Here is a 16,552-nt window from a genome sequence, read left to right as displayed (position 1 = left end):
ACACACCTCCACCCAATCAGAACACAGCCAAGCTCCCACCCAATCAGCTCAAACCCCACTGGCAGTTAAAAGGAAGAAACAGCTGCGATCACACACACTACTCCCAGAAGCACGAAGCTGAAGACACCAGCCTGAAGATGACGAATGTGACTTCGTCGAAACGTCGCCAGGACACTTCCAATTCTACACGGGAGAAAACACGAATGACCAAAGACCTACATATATATATATATATTTATATATATATGGTAAAAATAAAAGAAAGTGAACACCAGGAAGAATTAAAAACTATAAAAGTTTTAATAAATTAGAGTCCAAGCTTTCACCGGCCACTGCCGGCATCATCAGGGATCTATGCAGGTTAATGGGAGCGCTTATTTATGGTCAAACTACTTTTGCACCCGACCCATGGATGTTGTCATGGGATTCCGTCAGCCAATCGGCGTTCTGACACTGTTTTTGTTTTATTAACCAATTTGCCTGCGCTGTTCCTATCCTCACACAACTTGCCACCGCTTTTTCCCTCCCCCTCTCTCCTTCTTCCTTTCTGTATTTCTGCACCAGTCTTTCGTCCTACCCTGCTGGGAATGGGTCTGTGTTGTACGCTGATTTCATCACCATCTCCCCCACCCCCGGGTGCCTTATGAAGTGTCCTATCTCGATCCGTACTGCCCGATATTCCTCCTTCTTTTCCCTTTCCACACCCGGCAAACGTGCAGCCACGATCCCCAGATATTGATGTCACCCTCTTCTCTTCGTCACCATTAACTGCCCGGGGGCATGTGCTTGCCCCTGCGTTGTTCTCCACCTTACCCTGCAGTTGCAATTCCCTATCTACTCGGTCTTTCCCCCTCCCCTCTCTCTGAACTGCCTTTCTCGTATTTCCTGTCTCCCCCCTTTTTCTTCCTGCTGAGGCCACTTCGTTCGTCTGCAAGGCGGCTGCACGAGAACGTGTGACTGCTCCTAAAACGGGGCAGCATTGCTCTCCCTCCCCTCCTCTTCCCATTGCTCTCCCTCCCCTCCTCTTCCCTGCGTTGTTCTCCACCTTACCCTGCAGTTGCAATTCCCTGTCTACTCAATCTTTCCCACGGGATAAAGAGCCTATAAGAAGAACAGAGAAGGAACAAGAAATCTCCCCCCCCCAGGTATCCCAGATAGGCATACTTCAATTCACCCCATAAAAAAGGGAAACGATGGGGGTGAACAATGATGGGGGTTGGACGATAACCCACGGGACACCTGCTCCACGATCCCCGCTAACATGAGGGGAGAGATGGGCTATTCTACCGACGTGAATAGGAAAGGAGAACAGAGACCTACGATGGAAAGTTGTGTCGTGAGGCCCCGTATGTGTGCAAAAAGAGCAAAAGAACTGAAGCACGGCGAAGGAAGATCAAAAAGCCCAATGTGTGAGCAAGTAATGATGAGTCTCAAGAGGAGGGGGACAATTAGAAGCGGCACAGCATACTCACGGACACCCGAGGAGGAAGACAGCGTCCCTGGGTGGAAGAATATATGCAGGAATGCAGCCGCCAGGGATTGCGCTGATAGGCGTCCGGATCCGCTTGATACACCCCCTCCCTCGAACGTATGCAAGCACAGTCAGTCCAGGGAGGGTTGAACAGACCACAGAATGGGGCTAGAGAGGATGACGGATGCGGGATTGGGTGAGCAGAAACGGAGAGTGGTTGGATCCAGGAGGAAGGAAACAGCAACTTCAGGGGGCACTAACACAATAAAGGACGTGGGCCCTTTAAGAAACCAGACGGAGAGAACGGATGGACCGGTAACTAGGTCAAGGAGCCAAGCGCAAAGTCGCCTGGCAGCATAAGAAGGACTCCCAACAATCTTGCATCACGCTCTGATGATGTCGGTAGTGCTGACGAAAGGCTCAGCTTTTAATTAAACAGTTTTGTTTTTAGTATTCTCCTGGTATTCGGGTTATTTTATGATATATATATACATACATACACACACACACACACACACACACACAAATTGTGGATTTGAAAAAGACTGCAAAGATTATCTACTTCAACCTTTCATAAATATAAGGCAAGTATCTCACTTGTATTTAATTTGATGTTCCAGAACTTGAAAGCAGAAGAACTTGATGTGATCATCACTGAAATAGAGAAAACAATCTAATAAATATGGGATGAAACTATTTATTTCATGTTTTATCTGATGGCTTGGATAGGAATTTAGTGTCTGATTAAAATTTTGCTTTGTTTATAATTATAAGTACACAAATATAAATTTATAGACAAATATATACATATGTATTCATTTACTGATTTCACTTACATTCTGCTCCTCATTTGAAGAACTAAAGTTATATCTGGGTTCAAGGCAATCTCCTTTTAAATAACAAAATTGCATACATTTTGCAGCAGAAATCATTGCTCCAAACCATTTTGGTTTAATGACAGGTTACAAAATTTAGCTATAACTACTACAATCTAGACCAGTGGTTTTCAACCTGTGGGTCGTGACCCCATTTGGGGTCGAATGACCATTTCACGGGGGTCGCCAAACAACGCAGTCCGCCATTTTTTTTTACCCTTTTCCTTAGCTGTGCTACTCCCTCTGCTTGGCAGCAGCCTGCATGCACGTTGAAATGGTTTACACGGGACGTCCTCCGCACACTTCTCGCGTCCGTGTCTCGTTCCGGGTCGGGAGGGGTCCCTGAGTAAAGTCTAAATGCGGCGTTTTCAAAAAGAGCGCGTCTCCTCTCTCCTTTTTGTTAACGCCTTGTGAGTCCTTAGGGAACGTTCTGTGGTCCATGGAACCACGAATAAAGGATTACGGAAGCCCCGTTTTTTCTGCTCCACTCCGAATTCGCCTCCCTTCCACTCTCCTTAAGCAGCCATTTATGGTCTTAATACAGCCCTCAGTCTGTCTCCCTTTCCACACCCCCTAAAAGTCTTCATTCAGGCAGGCTTCCAGAGGTCGGCTGGCAGGATGCAGGTAAACCCTCCCCCCTGTCCTGCTGCCTCCCACAGCGCCGCTCCGCGTCCCGTGCCTCCGTGCCTCAAGCCCCCGTGCCACAGAACTGCTGGCGTTATCGCTTGGGCGGAAGACTTTTTCTTTTACAAATGGGGCGGGTGGGTAGGCAGGACCCCGCCCGCCAAGTCGCCGCCTCTCCATCGCCCTCCGCCAGCCGGCTCCGTCGCCAGACCTACCAGCTACGCCGCGCAGCCCTTCACCGCCAAACCCTTCCCTGATTCGTCACACACGCTTCTCCCCTCCCGGGCTGGCTGGCTGGCCTCCGCCGCACATGCAGGCATCGCTGCCGCCTCGCCCTCTTCCCCGCCGCCTGGCCGCTTCTGAGACCCGGAGCCCGGCGAGCCGAGAAGGAGCTGCTCCTTTCCGCCAGCTCCAGGGCTGCGCCAGGCGCCAGAGGGCCGAGGCGGCCTCCGACGGTGAAGGAGGTGGGCCGGGTGGTGGGGGGAGGCTCCGGCGCGGCACGGAGGGCGGCCGGGCAACCAGGAGGCGTGAGGACCGGCTCAGCTCCCTCTCTCTATTTCTCTCTCCCTCTCAAAGATCCTTAGAATCCTTAAAAGTTATGCTTGGGCGGAAGATTTTTTTCTTTTACAGATGGCGTGGGTGGGCCCGACATTCGCGGGCAGGCAGGACCATGCCCGCCGAGCCGTCACCTCCCCACCGCCCTCCACGCCAGCCGGCTCCGTCGCCGGACCTCCCAGTTGACAAGCGCAGGAGTTCGGCGCTGCGGTGGCCTCCCCTTCGCCCTCCGCACCGACCAAAGCTTTGTCTGACGTTCCAGCTGACCGGCGCAGGTCAGCAGGTCCGGGGGTTGTCAGCCGACAGGCGCAGGAGGTAGGCGCCGCGACGGCCTCCCAGCCACCTGCTTCTTCGGCTGGAGCAGTTGCAAGGGCTTGCATGAAGCAGGCGGCTGGGAGGCCGCCGTGGCGCCTAACTCCTGCGCCCGTCAGCTGATGACCCCCGGACCTGCGCCGGTCAGCTGGAACATCAGGCAAAGCTTTGGCCGGTGCGGAGGGCGAAGGCCTTTGGAGCCCGGATTGGGGGGGATCGCGGAAGTGTTTCCCAGCCTCAAATCTGGGCAGCAGCAGCCTGGGAAAGGCCTCTGGAGCCTGGATCGGGCCACGCGGGGTGCGTAGAAGTGTTTCCCGTCCTCAAATCCGGGCAGCAGCATCCTAGAAAAGGCTTCCGGAGCCCGGTTCGGACCACAGGGGCGGGGCGGAAGCCTCCCCCGGCCTTAGATCCGGGCAGCAGCGGCCTGGAAAAGGTCTCCAAAGCCCCAATCCAGCCTCCAGAGGCACGTAGAAGCGTCCCCCAGCTTTAGTTCCGTTCTCTATTGCAGAGAACAGAGGCCTAAAATACCATGAAATCACACGAGATCAGTAGTGTGAGATCTCGCCCTACTGATCTCACATGATCTTGCGTTACTTCAGGCCTCCATTCTCTGCGAACACATTGAAGGCCTGGAGCAACCAAGAAAGCAAAAGATCTTGATCTTCGCAGGGTGAGTATTGAAGGCCTGGTGCCTAGGGAGACCCGGGGCGGGGGTGGGGAAGGAGGGAATGACCAGGGTGAATGTTGCAGAGCCATTGCGGTCACTCGTAAGGGCGAACGACTGTCATGGTGCTACAATATTCATAACTTTGGGACTTGCTCATAAGCACTAGGGGGAACTCATCACATAACTTTGAATGAGCGTTAAATGAACGCTCATAACTGGGGATTACCTGTAATGGAGTTGGTTATCTCTTTGAAATTTATATTTGCATCTATTGTATATACAGAGAAGTGTTTCTACTTCATATGCAATTTCAATATGACTACAAAAATATAAACTAATCACAGATGTCTAGCTATTATGAATCAAGGGGTCCTTGGTGCTCTCTGAGCTTGGTTGTTTTCTTGCAGACATTTCATTACCCAAACTAGGTAACATCAACAGTGTTAATGATGTTACCTAGTTTGGATATGAAATGTCTGCAAGAAAACAAGCACAGAGAGCACCAAGGACCCCTTATTTCAACCCTGAGCTACAAATATTCTCCTTTATTGCTACTATTATGAATTATATGGTGCGTGAGAATGGCACTTACACAATACACTATCTCTTATCATTCTACTTAAGAAAAGAAATAACTTAAATTTTGTTACCTGTAGATTCTTTGGGCTAAAGCTTCAGCACACACTTGCCAAGCATCAGGAGATAACTTCAACTGTTCAAAATAGGCCAATGCCTGAAATTATTTTTAAAATGTATATATTTACAACAGAAGTAGCTATGTATCCTTTAATAAACAGGCATAATAAAAATAGCTGTTCTGATTCTCTACAACTTTGAAATAAAGTAAATTTAAGAAGCCATGTTATTTTAATCAGTGCAAAGTTGCTAAAGGCATAGAGGAAATCTGAGGCAAAGTAAGCAAAGTAGAGGTCTGACGGAATAGCACCTTGGTAGAAAACTGGAGAAAAAAAGAGAATAAGCAAAGAGGAAAAGGAAATCTTATGCCCAATAGAATTAAATATTAATGATAAAAAAGTACAGAAAAAATCAAGATTTTTGACCATGTGAAGGTTTAAAAATGAGTGGAAGTCCTTATCTCTATTCTCTCTATCATCCATATTGTTATTTGTGAGATTTGTTTACAGTTCCTTAAATATGAATAGGTCTTCATATGATCAAGAATCCTGCAAATAGCACAGAGGTATATTTGTAGACAGGCAAATATAAGTGTATCTCCCTTTTTCAATTTCTAACAGAACACGGGGAGGTGAGAAAGAACATTGGTTGCTGGCCACATATAAAACTATGACCACTATCGTCTTTCAAGACCTCATATATTCAGATGAAAACCTGAGAGAAGAATTAATTTAATGCAGGAGTTGGCAAATTTCTTCCTATTGAGAGTCAAGTCCCCTCCAAGATAGTCTGCTGCGGATCATATGGGAGATGGCACTAGTTCCAAGCCAGAGAGGGATCCAAAATAAAAAGTCTATGGAAAAACTCTCTTTAACACATATCTTATAATTTTTGACACTGTCATCTGCTTCTCAAAAAAATAGACTGCCAGTTTAACTTAATCCAATACTACCCATGTCTTGGCTGGACTTTGAGGGACAGAGAAGAATACCCAGATCACAAAAGGAAACAAGCAAAAAGAAAAACGGATAAAGATGGATTGGTGATGACAATGCAGTAATATAAACATAATGTTGTGAAAACTAGGAAAGTATGAATGACAGAGGAAGGATCTCTCAAGATAAAAGATGTTAAGAAACAGGTGACCAGGACTATGAAAGCACTTGGTGAAATATTTACACAAAGCAATGAAATGGTAAGGATTGGTCAGGAGAATCGTGAACTAGAGATGAAAAGATCTTGATAAATGTTGTATAGCTTTAAAAAACAGCCATATCTTGGCTATAGTTCAGAAATATTTATAAATATTTATAGCAAGCTGAAATTAACATGCTGTTTATGATAAAAGCATAATTAAACTTACTCGGTGCCTGAAATCTAAGTCAGCATTTGGATTTAATCCTAGAAGAGCTTGCTCATCCATTTCTGCTGCTATTCTCCAGCTTCTTTAACAGGATTATCCCATTCATACACAATCAGAGATACAAACATCTATGGATGAAATAAAATTAAGACGGTAGCAAAACTCTAAATTAAAGCCAAGATTTAAAAGTCTCAATATAGATGTTCATCTATAGACAAAAAGACAAAAAGATCAGATGACAGAAAATCTTTCTGTATACCTGTTCTTTTTTACCACACTAGGCAGGCAAAGCAAGTATTACAGCTCAACACATCTGGAAACCTGAAACAGTCAATGCTAGGCAAGATTTAAAAAAACATTTTAAGCAGATATGAAGCAAAATAAAAATATCATTCTTCTATGTTGTTAGCAAAAGTATAGGCAACACTAGTCTCCTTGCAGATACATTTCATGATGCATGCTGATTATTTTTTTAACATACAATTTTAAATTATAATAAACAAAATAGAAAGCAGACATATTGCAAAGCAAAGCAACAGAATCATATTTATTTCTAAGATTCCATCTGGCCACCATAGGTATTATTAGAAAATACAAAATGTGTACAGTCCTATGGTTTCTTTCTGCACTTACCAAGAAAAAATAGAAAAGATAACCTGGGAAGTAGAAAACATGCTGGGAAGATAGATGAATTAGGGAATTAGCCACTACTTTGCCTTCTAGCAAATATGTTTTATAACTGAAGAAAAGGAACTTTTAAATCTTAATCTGATAATGAGATTTGTATGAATGCAGTCTGAAGATCTTCTATTTTATTATAGTGATCTAACTATTAAAAACATTAGTAATAGAAATTTACGAATAACCTTCGGAAGATGAGAGGTACTTTGGATGCTGTGAATTCTTTGGAACAGTAACAGGGCAGAAGAGCTGACATGCACACATCCTTTCTTAATCACACATCTCTCCAGCCTCCGGTAGCCCTCAATTTATGACAATTGGGATCATAATTTGGATAGTTAAGTGATGCAACCATTAAGCAAGCCATTATGTTACCAGACCCAATTTTACAACCATTTTTACCATGGTCGTTAAGTGAATCATGTATTAGGTGCAGTTCCACAAACAGCATGTTCCCAAATGTCTTTGCTAGTCAGGAGCCTGCTGAGAAAATTGCAAACTGCGATCATGTGACCGTAAGATACTTCAACCATTGTAAATGTGAGCCAAGTGCCTGAATTGCAATCATATGATTTTGTGTGTGCATGTGTACACACACATGCTCATCTGTTATAACTACGAGGAAAGGTATATATCACTTTTTCAAAGGTCATCATAACTTCAACCTTCATTAAATGAACCGTCATAAGTTGAGGACTATCTGTAGGAAGCAGCAATTGACTGACATACCAACTTTTGATCAGATTTTCCAGGGAAAGAGATTTATTTCCTCATATTCCTATGTCACCTTTTAGGTCCAAAACGTTTCAAAAAGGCATATAATATAATTTAAAATTCAGCACAGGTACTAATAATAAAACATCAGATGAATTGTATTCATCACCTTTAATGAAAAATAGGAGAAAGCAAAAAGATGTTTGAAACTATTTTAAAAACTGGTAAATACTGGTAAATAACAAGACAAATAAACAAAAGCATATGAGAATTCTGTATAACAACCTATATAAAGGATGGAGAGACTATAACTGACAACCCTGCTAACAACATATAATTATGTTAATTCAGAAACTGAGAAACTAAGGACCTAAAATGAATGTGACACAACAGAACTCTCTTGGCACCTGTGTCCTGAAATATAATTCAGTAGAATTCTGTGATAATTGTTCTCAGATATGGAAATATAAGATTATAGCCTCTGAGTGATAACTATATGATGAGTCAAGTAAGTGCAAATGCAGTAAATACTGCAATTATATACGCTCTATTAAAGAACACAACAGTTTGGTTTATGTAGGCTAGGGGTCTTAATCAAGACATATTTCCTACTATTGTCATACACATTTTTCAACAGTTACCCAACATCCTTCTAAAAATTCTCTTGAGTAGAAAATGAACGCATGAGCACACTTTCTCCATTCAATGGAGAAACAGGTAAAACTTGGAGTTCTATCTGGAAAATGTTCTCAGAGTTGAATTGCCTCCACTGACTCAGTTTTCTGTAGGTTCTAAATGGTCACAAAGAGAGGGTCTGTCATGCTTTTCTTTAGCTCCTTGCCTCTGGTCTCTGAGTCACTATTGCTATTAAAGAGAATGGAGGAACATTTAAATGCTCACCTAAGTGTCACAGATTACCAGGAGGATTTTTAAAAATCCTACCATCTACTGCAGGGGTGTCAAACTGCTGGCCCACGAGCCGGTTTCATCATACCGAAGCCACGCCCACCCCATTGCCGGCAATGCAAAAAGAGTCACAATACATTGCAACACGTCATGTGACATGGCGAGTTTGACACCAGTGATCTACTGGTTTGTTGTATCCTTAGGTAATTTTTTTGTGCTTCAAGCAGATCTGAAAGAAAGGGTAGGGGCAAGAAAATCCTAAAAATGCAATACTATCTGTATTAAAATAAATGCAAAAGGGTTCTAAAACTCAACCACAACAAAACATCAACCTATTTTAGTATTATAAACAATAAACTCAAATCAGCTAGAGAATGGTATAGTCAGCCCCTTGTCTGAGGTTTGCATACAATGCTCATCCATGTAAATTACAGCACTTGTTCTGCGGGAAGCCTGTGGGCTTTCCAGTGGTCCATTGGGCTCGTTGGAATTAGATCACTGCTTTTCTGCTGCCAATGATAGCAGAAAATTAACAATCGCCACTGAGCTGATAGGAGGAAGAAAGAGAAAAGAGACATACGTATGAGTATACATACATATGTATAAAGAAATTCCAACCTATCTTCTAAAAACTTCAGCTAGGATAGTTGTTCCATTTATCATGTTATTGCTGGGTCTACACTTCAAATTAGTTATTGTATAATGTGGTTTGTTTGGTTTTTGCAAATCCATCTGGTATAATTTGTAAACTATTATTTATGACTTATAATTTGTGAATCATTCAATTATGAAATCAATGATTAAACAAATTATAATTTACTATAGTTTAGGAACTCACTATGTACTAATGAGCATCACCAATGGCAAGATGCATTATAAATATAAAACCACAATTATACTTTTTATCAATTTGCAAATTGTCACTGTAAATAAAGTAATAAGTAACAGATTTTACTGTTACTGTTACTACATTTCATTATCTTTTCATTTCACTACTTACAGTCTTCTCAAAATGGCAAGTGTGTATATTAGATAATGTAATTGAAGTGAATATATATATGTATATATGTATATATGTGTATATGTGTATATGTATATATATATCTTGAGTTTGGGTTAATACATCTGCCTAACATGTAGACAGCCCAGGTTCGAATATATGCAGTGTTATCTTCATTTTAGATATCAAATGGGTTTTGCGGCTCCCAGTGTTTTGTTTTCGGTGGGAAATGGGTCCAAGTGGCTCTTTGGGTGTTTTGCGTTGCCTACCCCTGGAACAGGACGACCATATTTGGGGTGAAATGGCTTTCCACTTGTGACAGTTTGGTCAAATTGTGTGCAGAATTATCTTTACAGCTAGCAGGAATGTTGCATGTAGCACAGATACCACTAAGGCTGGTAACTAGGTCTCACCTCTGTTTTACTGAAATGCATGATCTGAAATCCTCAATTAATAAAATCAGTAGGGACATCAAATATCTTTGAGCCAATCTGATAATAGTGATCACACATAGAAGATTCAATTTTGGAATACAGGAGGAGTAAATAATAAAAGTAATGCTTGTGGCAACACCAGAGGGATATTAGGATGTGAATGAATATGCACTTCTGTAAATACTGGCAGGGTTGTTGGCTAATATTTGAATGGTTTGCAGTGACTTTTAGATAAGCATATTTATTGCTTCTTGAACTGCTATCTTTATTTTGCATATTCCCCATTCACCATTTGGCTGAACTATCAGAAAAAGAGTTGCATGATATATCATTTCAAACAAAGCTTTTTAATGTCAATTCAGCATAAACATGGGCATAAACCCATCATGAAATAAAGTTGATTGCCAATTAAGAAAAGTAGGTGACCCAAGAAGAAAGCAACAGAAGAATATGAGACAGAAACTACATTTCCGTTACCAAGTAAAAGAAAAAGCTGTTTTTCATTATAATGCACAAATAATTTATTTTCCCCATCATAATACTTTCTGGTATTGGTTAGTGATAAAAGTGGGCTGATCACTAGGAAACTGATGCAGGGCTATTCTACATGGGTCTTTTCTTCAAACGCAGATCTTTCAAATACATTGGAATAACTAATCTTAGACTTATCCAGGCAGCTGGCTAAGAATTTTGGGAGATAACACCCCAGAACCTTAGTAGCCCACCAAATTGAGCAAAGAGCCAGAAAATACTTTAGCAGATGCGGCACGGGATGAAATGAAGGGCAATGAAGCACGGACAAGGGATAGGAGGTAATCTATGCGGCTTTAGGTTAGTGAGGCCCTAAGAGAAGGGGATCCATCCCCAAAGAGCACAGCCTCCAACCTTTATCAAGGGACTTGGAACACGAGGCGGCCACGCCACTGCACTACAAGGCCTCCTGGGCCAAGCGATTTCTTCTTTCTGCATTTAAAGAAAAGTTGGGTAGTCCCCATCCCTCCCAAGTTTGCAAATACGGCCACCCTGAAAGCGCACACAGCCCTCCAACAGCCCCCGTTCCCGTTTTATTACCTTCCCAGCTATTCCATCAAGGAGGGCTTGTGCCTTCTCGCACTATTGGGAGGCCGCTACAGCGCAAGGGGGCCGGGCAGAGGAAGCCAGGGAAGGCCACACGCGGCAGAGTTGCCGCGCCGCCAGGAAACACGCAACACGGTTAACGCGCCTCTGGGGGTTCCGCAGAACCCCCGTCTCTTTTCACACAGTTCCGCTCAAGAAACTGCTCCAACCCCCGAACTACAGCATCCAGGATACTCCGCGACACCAAACCCGAGATTCGCCAGGCAATAAACCGCCTCAGAGAAAATCTGGAAGCCAGAAAAAGGTTTTTCGATCCTTACTTTAGTTCGCCAATCAGGGGAAGAAAGCGCGTTGCACACTGGGAAAAAAGCTTTCTGCTTAGGCGCAATTCATGATGGGAGGCGTAGTTCTCGAGCTGCTGCTTAAATCAGAAAAGACAAGCTATTCCCCAGCCTTTCTGTTCGCTTTGCGTCCCTACCAGTAGCCCAGATGTTTAGCTATCGCCAATCACTATGTTGGCCTTGAATGAGAAAACCTCTCGCGTTGAATAGCTTTAGCTGTTTTTCCCGAAATTGGGTTTTAGCTTAGTGTCGAAGCCAATTAATCACATCAAACCCAAGGAATGGAAAAACAGACTTTTATTTTGGCACCAAGGAATAAAAATGACCTCGGCTTTGAAAACTACCAAGGCCCCGTTTACAGTTTTACAGCAGTTTTTATAATCAAAGGTGATTTTCATACACCCCTCTGCACTTCCCCCCCCCATAATACATGCATAACATATAATATTGATTGGTTACCTAGATTGCAGCCTCCTAAAGCTTTCTCACTTGCTATGCAAAATAGCTAAATGTCACGCCACCTTTGCCCACCTTAGGTCACGGGTATCTTGCAAAGCTTCTAATTTCCTGTGCCAGCTATGTGGTTTTAACATTTCTTGTAAATGAAGTTCAGGATCCTGGCTAAGTGATTAAATCTGTGAATCTGTCTCACTTCATTGTCCCTGCACCCCCCCCCATCCCCTGCAGCCCCCCTAACATGTCAACTGTTAACATGCTTATCTGCAAAGTCCTCATTGAGCAGAAAGGAAAAAAGCTGTTAAAGAAAAAGTTGTTTAAGAGTAAGTCATGGTTCCGATAGATCAGGGGTGTCAAACTGCCGGCCCATGGGCCGGTTTCATCATACCAAAGCCGGCAATGTAAAAAGAGTTGCGATACATCACGACACGTCACGTGACGTGGCGAGTTTGATAGATGAAACCGTTTAAAAGAACTTCAAGGAAAAACTTTCTTCCTTAGAGAACATTTTATTTAGGAAACAAAGTATCAGCATGTCCATAGGTGAACCCAAGACTAAAAATCCCCTCCCCTTGGTTACAAAGTTACAGTTGCAATTCCCACCCCAATTTGCTGTCATAAATCACACTCACCAATTGTTACAAAACACAGGCTCTCCTCCCAGCTCTCCAGCCCACCAAAATGTTATCAGCACTGACCTTGATTCTCACACATATGAATTGTTTTGGCTAACTGAGACATCCCCCCCACCCCTCTTCTTTCATCTAAAATCTCTAAACTAAGACAAAGAAGACAAAATGAAAATGGCTTCAGTTCGATTTGTCATAGTGTTGACAGTAAATGTTTCTTCTCAGAATTCATCTTCCTCACTCCCATGTCCATCACAACCATACCTGGGTCCTATCTCCACATATGACCCTTCTTCTGATCCCCAGGGCCTCATCTGCACCTACATTCTTTCATCTGACCTTTCATTCCCTCCTCAAGGACCTTGGGAAGGTCTACTTCCCAAAGGTCCTCCCAAAACAACCAATTCCTTTTCAATCCTTATTTCTCTTATTGTCCTTGCGACCAGTTGTCTGACTAAAGGGATCACACATGGAATGAAGGCTAATCCTGCAATTCCACATAACAGGAAAAATAGCATTTGTTTTACCCAAGCTGCCTCTGGCAACCATGAAAACCACTGGTCTGTCCTAGTAATCTCTGTCCAATCTGGGATGCTCTGTCCTGCAGGTCCTTTGCAGCTTCTCTTATAACCCCTGATCTATTCATGTAGAAACAGCTTTCTTCTCCCAAGAACAAACACAATTCACCTTTTTCAGCTGTCAGGAAGTCTAGGCCATGCCGGTTTTGCAGGACCACTGCTGCCAAGGAGTCTATCTCAACTAGAGTCTGGGCGATCTGTTCTAGTCTCTGTTGAAACTCCTCTGACAGCTGTTGAAACTGTATCGTGGAGTGAGCTAAGCCACCCACTCCTGTCCCAACTGCTGTTCCTATCCCCAGGATCACTAACAGTATTATCACTATAGGCACTCTTTTTTGCACATATCCCATGAGAGAAACTGGGAGGGCCTGTTCTCCATCAACGACACCCATCCTTGGGAAGAGATGCACCAAAGTACACAGCCCAATCCAATTGGAAGGCAAACATACATACGCATTCCCCACACACAAGAAGAAGACCCCATTTTCTTCCAAACAGACTGCCACTCCCCCGGTCTGGGGAGTGCGATATGCAGGAATCCTTTTGTGGTAGTCCAGTCTCGTCTGCCTTTGAGGCCTTTAAGGGTCGCAAGGCCAGTTCGAAGCATCTGGAGTCTCCGCTGGGCTGTACCCAATCTGACGACCAGATTAGCTGTCCTAGCTGCTTGGGTTTCGCCCCCAGCTGGGAGGCCTGCAAAAGCTCCTTCTCTACTGGCACGCTGGCTTTCGCTTCCCCCCCTGGGGTAGCAGCTGCCACCAGAATGCTGGCTTCAGGCAATTTCTCCCTCTCCATGGCGAAATCTTCCCTGAATCTTCGTCAGCTTATCCCTTAAGGCTAAGGACAGTGACTGGGGCTCGGGACCCCTAATTAGTTAGGAAAGTTGGAGATTTTGGCTTAATGTCATAGTTCTGACAGATGAAACTCTTCAAAGAACTTTGAGGCATTGTTTACCTTAAAGAATCTTTATTCAAGTAGCAACACATCGGCACGTACATAGTCCAAGTCAAAATCTGGCTTCCCCTCCCCTAAGTCCATAGTTGTTGTTGTTAATTGCGAAGTCGTGTCCGACCCATCGCGACCCCATGGACAACGTTCCTCCAGGTCTTCCTGTCCTCTACCATCTTCTGGAGTCCATTTAAGTTCACGCCTACTGCTTCAGTGACTCCATCCGGCCACCTCATTCTCTGACGTCCCCTTCTTCTATTGCCCTCAATCTTTCCCAGCATTAAGCCCTTCTCCAGTGAGTCCTTCCTTCTCATTAGGTGGCCAAAGTATTTGAGTTTCAACTTCAGGATCTGGCCTTCTAAAGAGCAGTCAGGGCTGATCTCTTCTAGGACTGACCGGTTTGATCGCCTTGCAGTTCAGGAGACTCGCAGGAGTCTTCTCCAGCACCATAGTTCAAAGGCCTCAATTCTTTGTCGCTCAGCCTTTCTTATGGTCCAACTTTCACATCCATACATTGCAACTGGGAAAACCATGGCCTTGACTATACGCACTTTTGTTGGCATGGTGATGTCTCTGCTTTTTAGTATGCTGTCTAGATTTGCCATAGCTTTCCTCCCCAGGAGCAAGCGTCTTTTAATTTCTTGGCTGCAGTCCCCATCTGAGGTGATCTTGGAGCCCAGGAAAATAAAATCTGTACTACCTCCATTTCTTCCCCATCTATTTGCCAGGAATTGAGAGGGCCNGGACTCCTTTCCCAATTTTGAACCAATCAGTGGTTCCGTGTCCAGTTCTCACTGTTGCTTCTTGACCCGCATATAGATTTCTCAAGAGACAAATAAGATGGTCTGGTACTCCCATCTCTTTAAGAACTTGCCACAATTTGTTGTGATCCACACAATCAAAGGCTTTAGCATAGTCAATGAAGCAGAAGTAGATGTTTTTTGGGAACTCCTTAGCTTTCTCCATGATCCAGCGTATGTTGGCAATTTGATCTCTAGTTCCTCTGCCTCTTCGAAATCCTGCCTGTACTTCTGGTAGTTCTCAATCCACATACTGCTGGAGTCTAGCTTGTAAGATTTTAAGCATAACTTTATTAGCATGTGAAATGAGTGCAATGGTGCGATAGTTTGAACATTCTTTGGCATTGCCTTTCTTTGGAATTGGAATGTAAACTAACCTTTTCCAATCCTGTGGCCACTGTTGAGTTTTCCAAATTTGCTGGCAAATTGAGTGTAGCACTTTTACTGCATCATCTTTTAAAATTTTGAATAGCTCAGCTGGAATACTGTCACCTCCACTAGCTTTGTTGTTGCTCAGATTTCCTAAGGCCCATTTCACTTCACATTCTAGGATGTCTGGCTCGAGGTCAGTGACTACCCCATCGTGGTTATCTGGGACGTTAAGCTCGTTCTTGTATAGTTCTTCTGTGTAGTTTTGCCACCTCTTCTTAATCTCTTCAGCCTCTGTTAGGTCCCTGCCATTTTGGTCCTTTATCATGCCCATCTTTGCATGAAACGTTCCCTTCATATCTCCAATTTTCTTGAAGAGATCTCTGGTCCTCCCTATTCTGTTGTTTCCTTCTATTTCTTTGCACTGTTCATTTAAGAAGATATTCTTATCTCTTCTAGCTATTCTCTGGAATTCTGCATTCAATTGGGTGTATCTTTCTATTTCTCCTTTGCCTTTCGTTTCCCTTCTTTCCTCAGCTATTTGCAAAGCTTCCTCAGACAGCCATTTTGCTTTCTTGCATTTCTTTTTCTTTGGGATGGTTTTAGTTGCTACCTCTTGTACAATGTTGCAAACTTCCGTCCATAGTTCTTCAGGCACTCTGTCTATCAGATCTAATTCCTTAAATCTATTTGTCACCTCTACTGTATATTCATCAGGAATATGGTTTAGTTCATACCTGAGTGACCTAGTGCTTTTCCCAACTTTCTTCAATTTAAGCCTAAATTTTGCAATGAGAAGCTCATGATCTGAGCCACAGTCAGCTCCTGGTCTTGTTTTTACTGACTGTATAGAGCTTCTCCATCTTTGGCTGCAGAGCACATAGTCAATCTGATTTCTGTGTTGACCGTCTGGTGATGTCCATGTGTAGAGCCGTCTCTTGGGTTGTTGGAAAAGAGTGTTTGTTATGACCATCGTATTCTCTTGACAAAATTCTATCAGCCTGTGCCCTGCTTCATTTTGTACTCCAAGGCCAAACTTGCCTGTTATTCCGGTTATCTTTTGGCTTCCTACTTTAGCATTCCAATCCCCCATGATGATAAGGACATCATTTTTGGGTG

The 16,552-nt window shown here is 43.6% G+C and overlaps 1 protein-coding gene across 1 annotated transcript in view; it reads right to left on the bottom strand.

The window, feature by feature from the left end:
* XPOT (exportin for tRNA) overlaps positions 1 to 16,552 on the bottom strand; it is a 59,937-nt gene that overhangs the window by 40,385 nt on the left and 3,000 nt on the right. Inside the window, exons 2-4 of the mRNA XM_015820788.2 lie at positions 6,504 to 6,631; positions 5,155 to 5,237; positions 2,069 to 2,125 (exon numbers count right to left, since the gene is read on the bottom strand). Coding sequence (XP_015676274.1) covers positions 2,069 to 2,125; positions 5,155 to 5,237; positions 6,504 to 6,563 — 200 coding nt within the window. The 5' untranslated portion in view covers positions 6,564 to 6,631. The remainder of the gene's footprint in view (positions 1 to 2,068; positions 2,126 to 5,154; positions 5,238 to 6,503; positions 6,632 to 16,552) is intronic.

This window comes from Protobothrops mucrosquamatus, unplaced genomic scaffold, assembly GCF_001527695.2.
Source record: "Protobothrops mucrosquamatus isolate PMUCROS unplaced genomic scaffold, P.Mucros_1.0 scaffold_156, whole genome shotgun sequence".
Taxonomy (NCBI): domain Eukaryota; kingdom Metazoa; phylum Chordata; class Lepidosauria; order Squamata; family Viperidae; genus Protobothrops; species Protobothrops mucrosquamatus.
The sequence above is the reverse complement of the archived record's forward strand: the minus strand, read 5'-3'. Positions and strand labels throughout refer to the sequence as shown.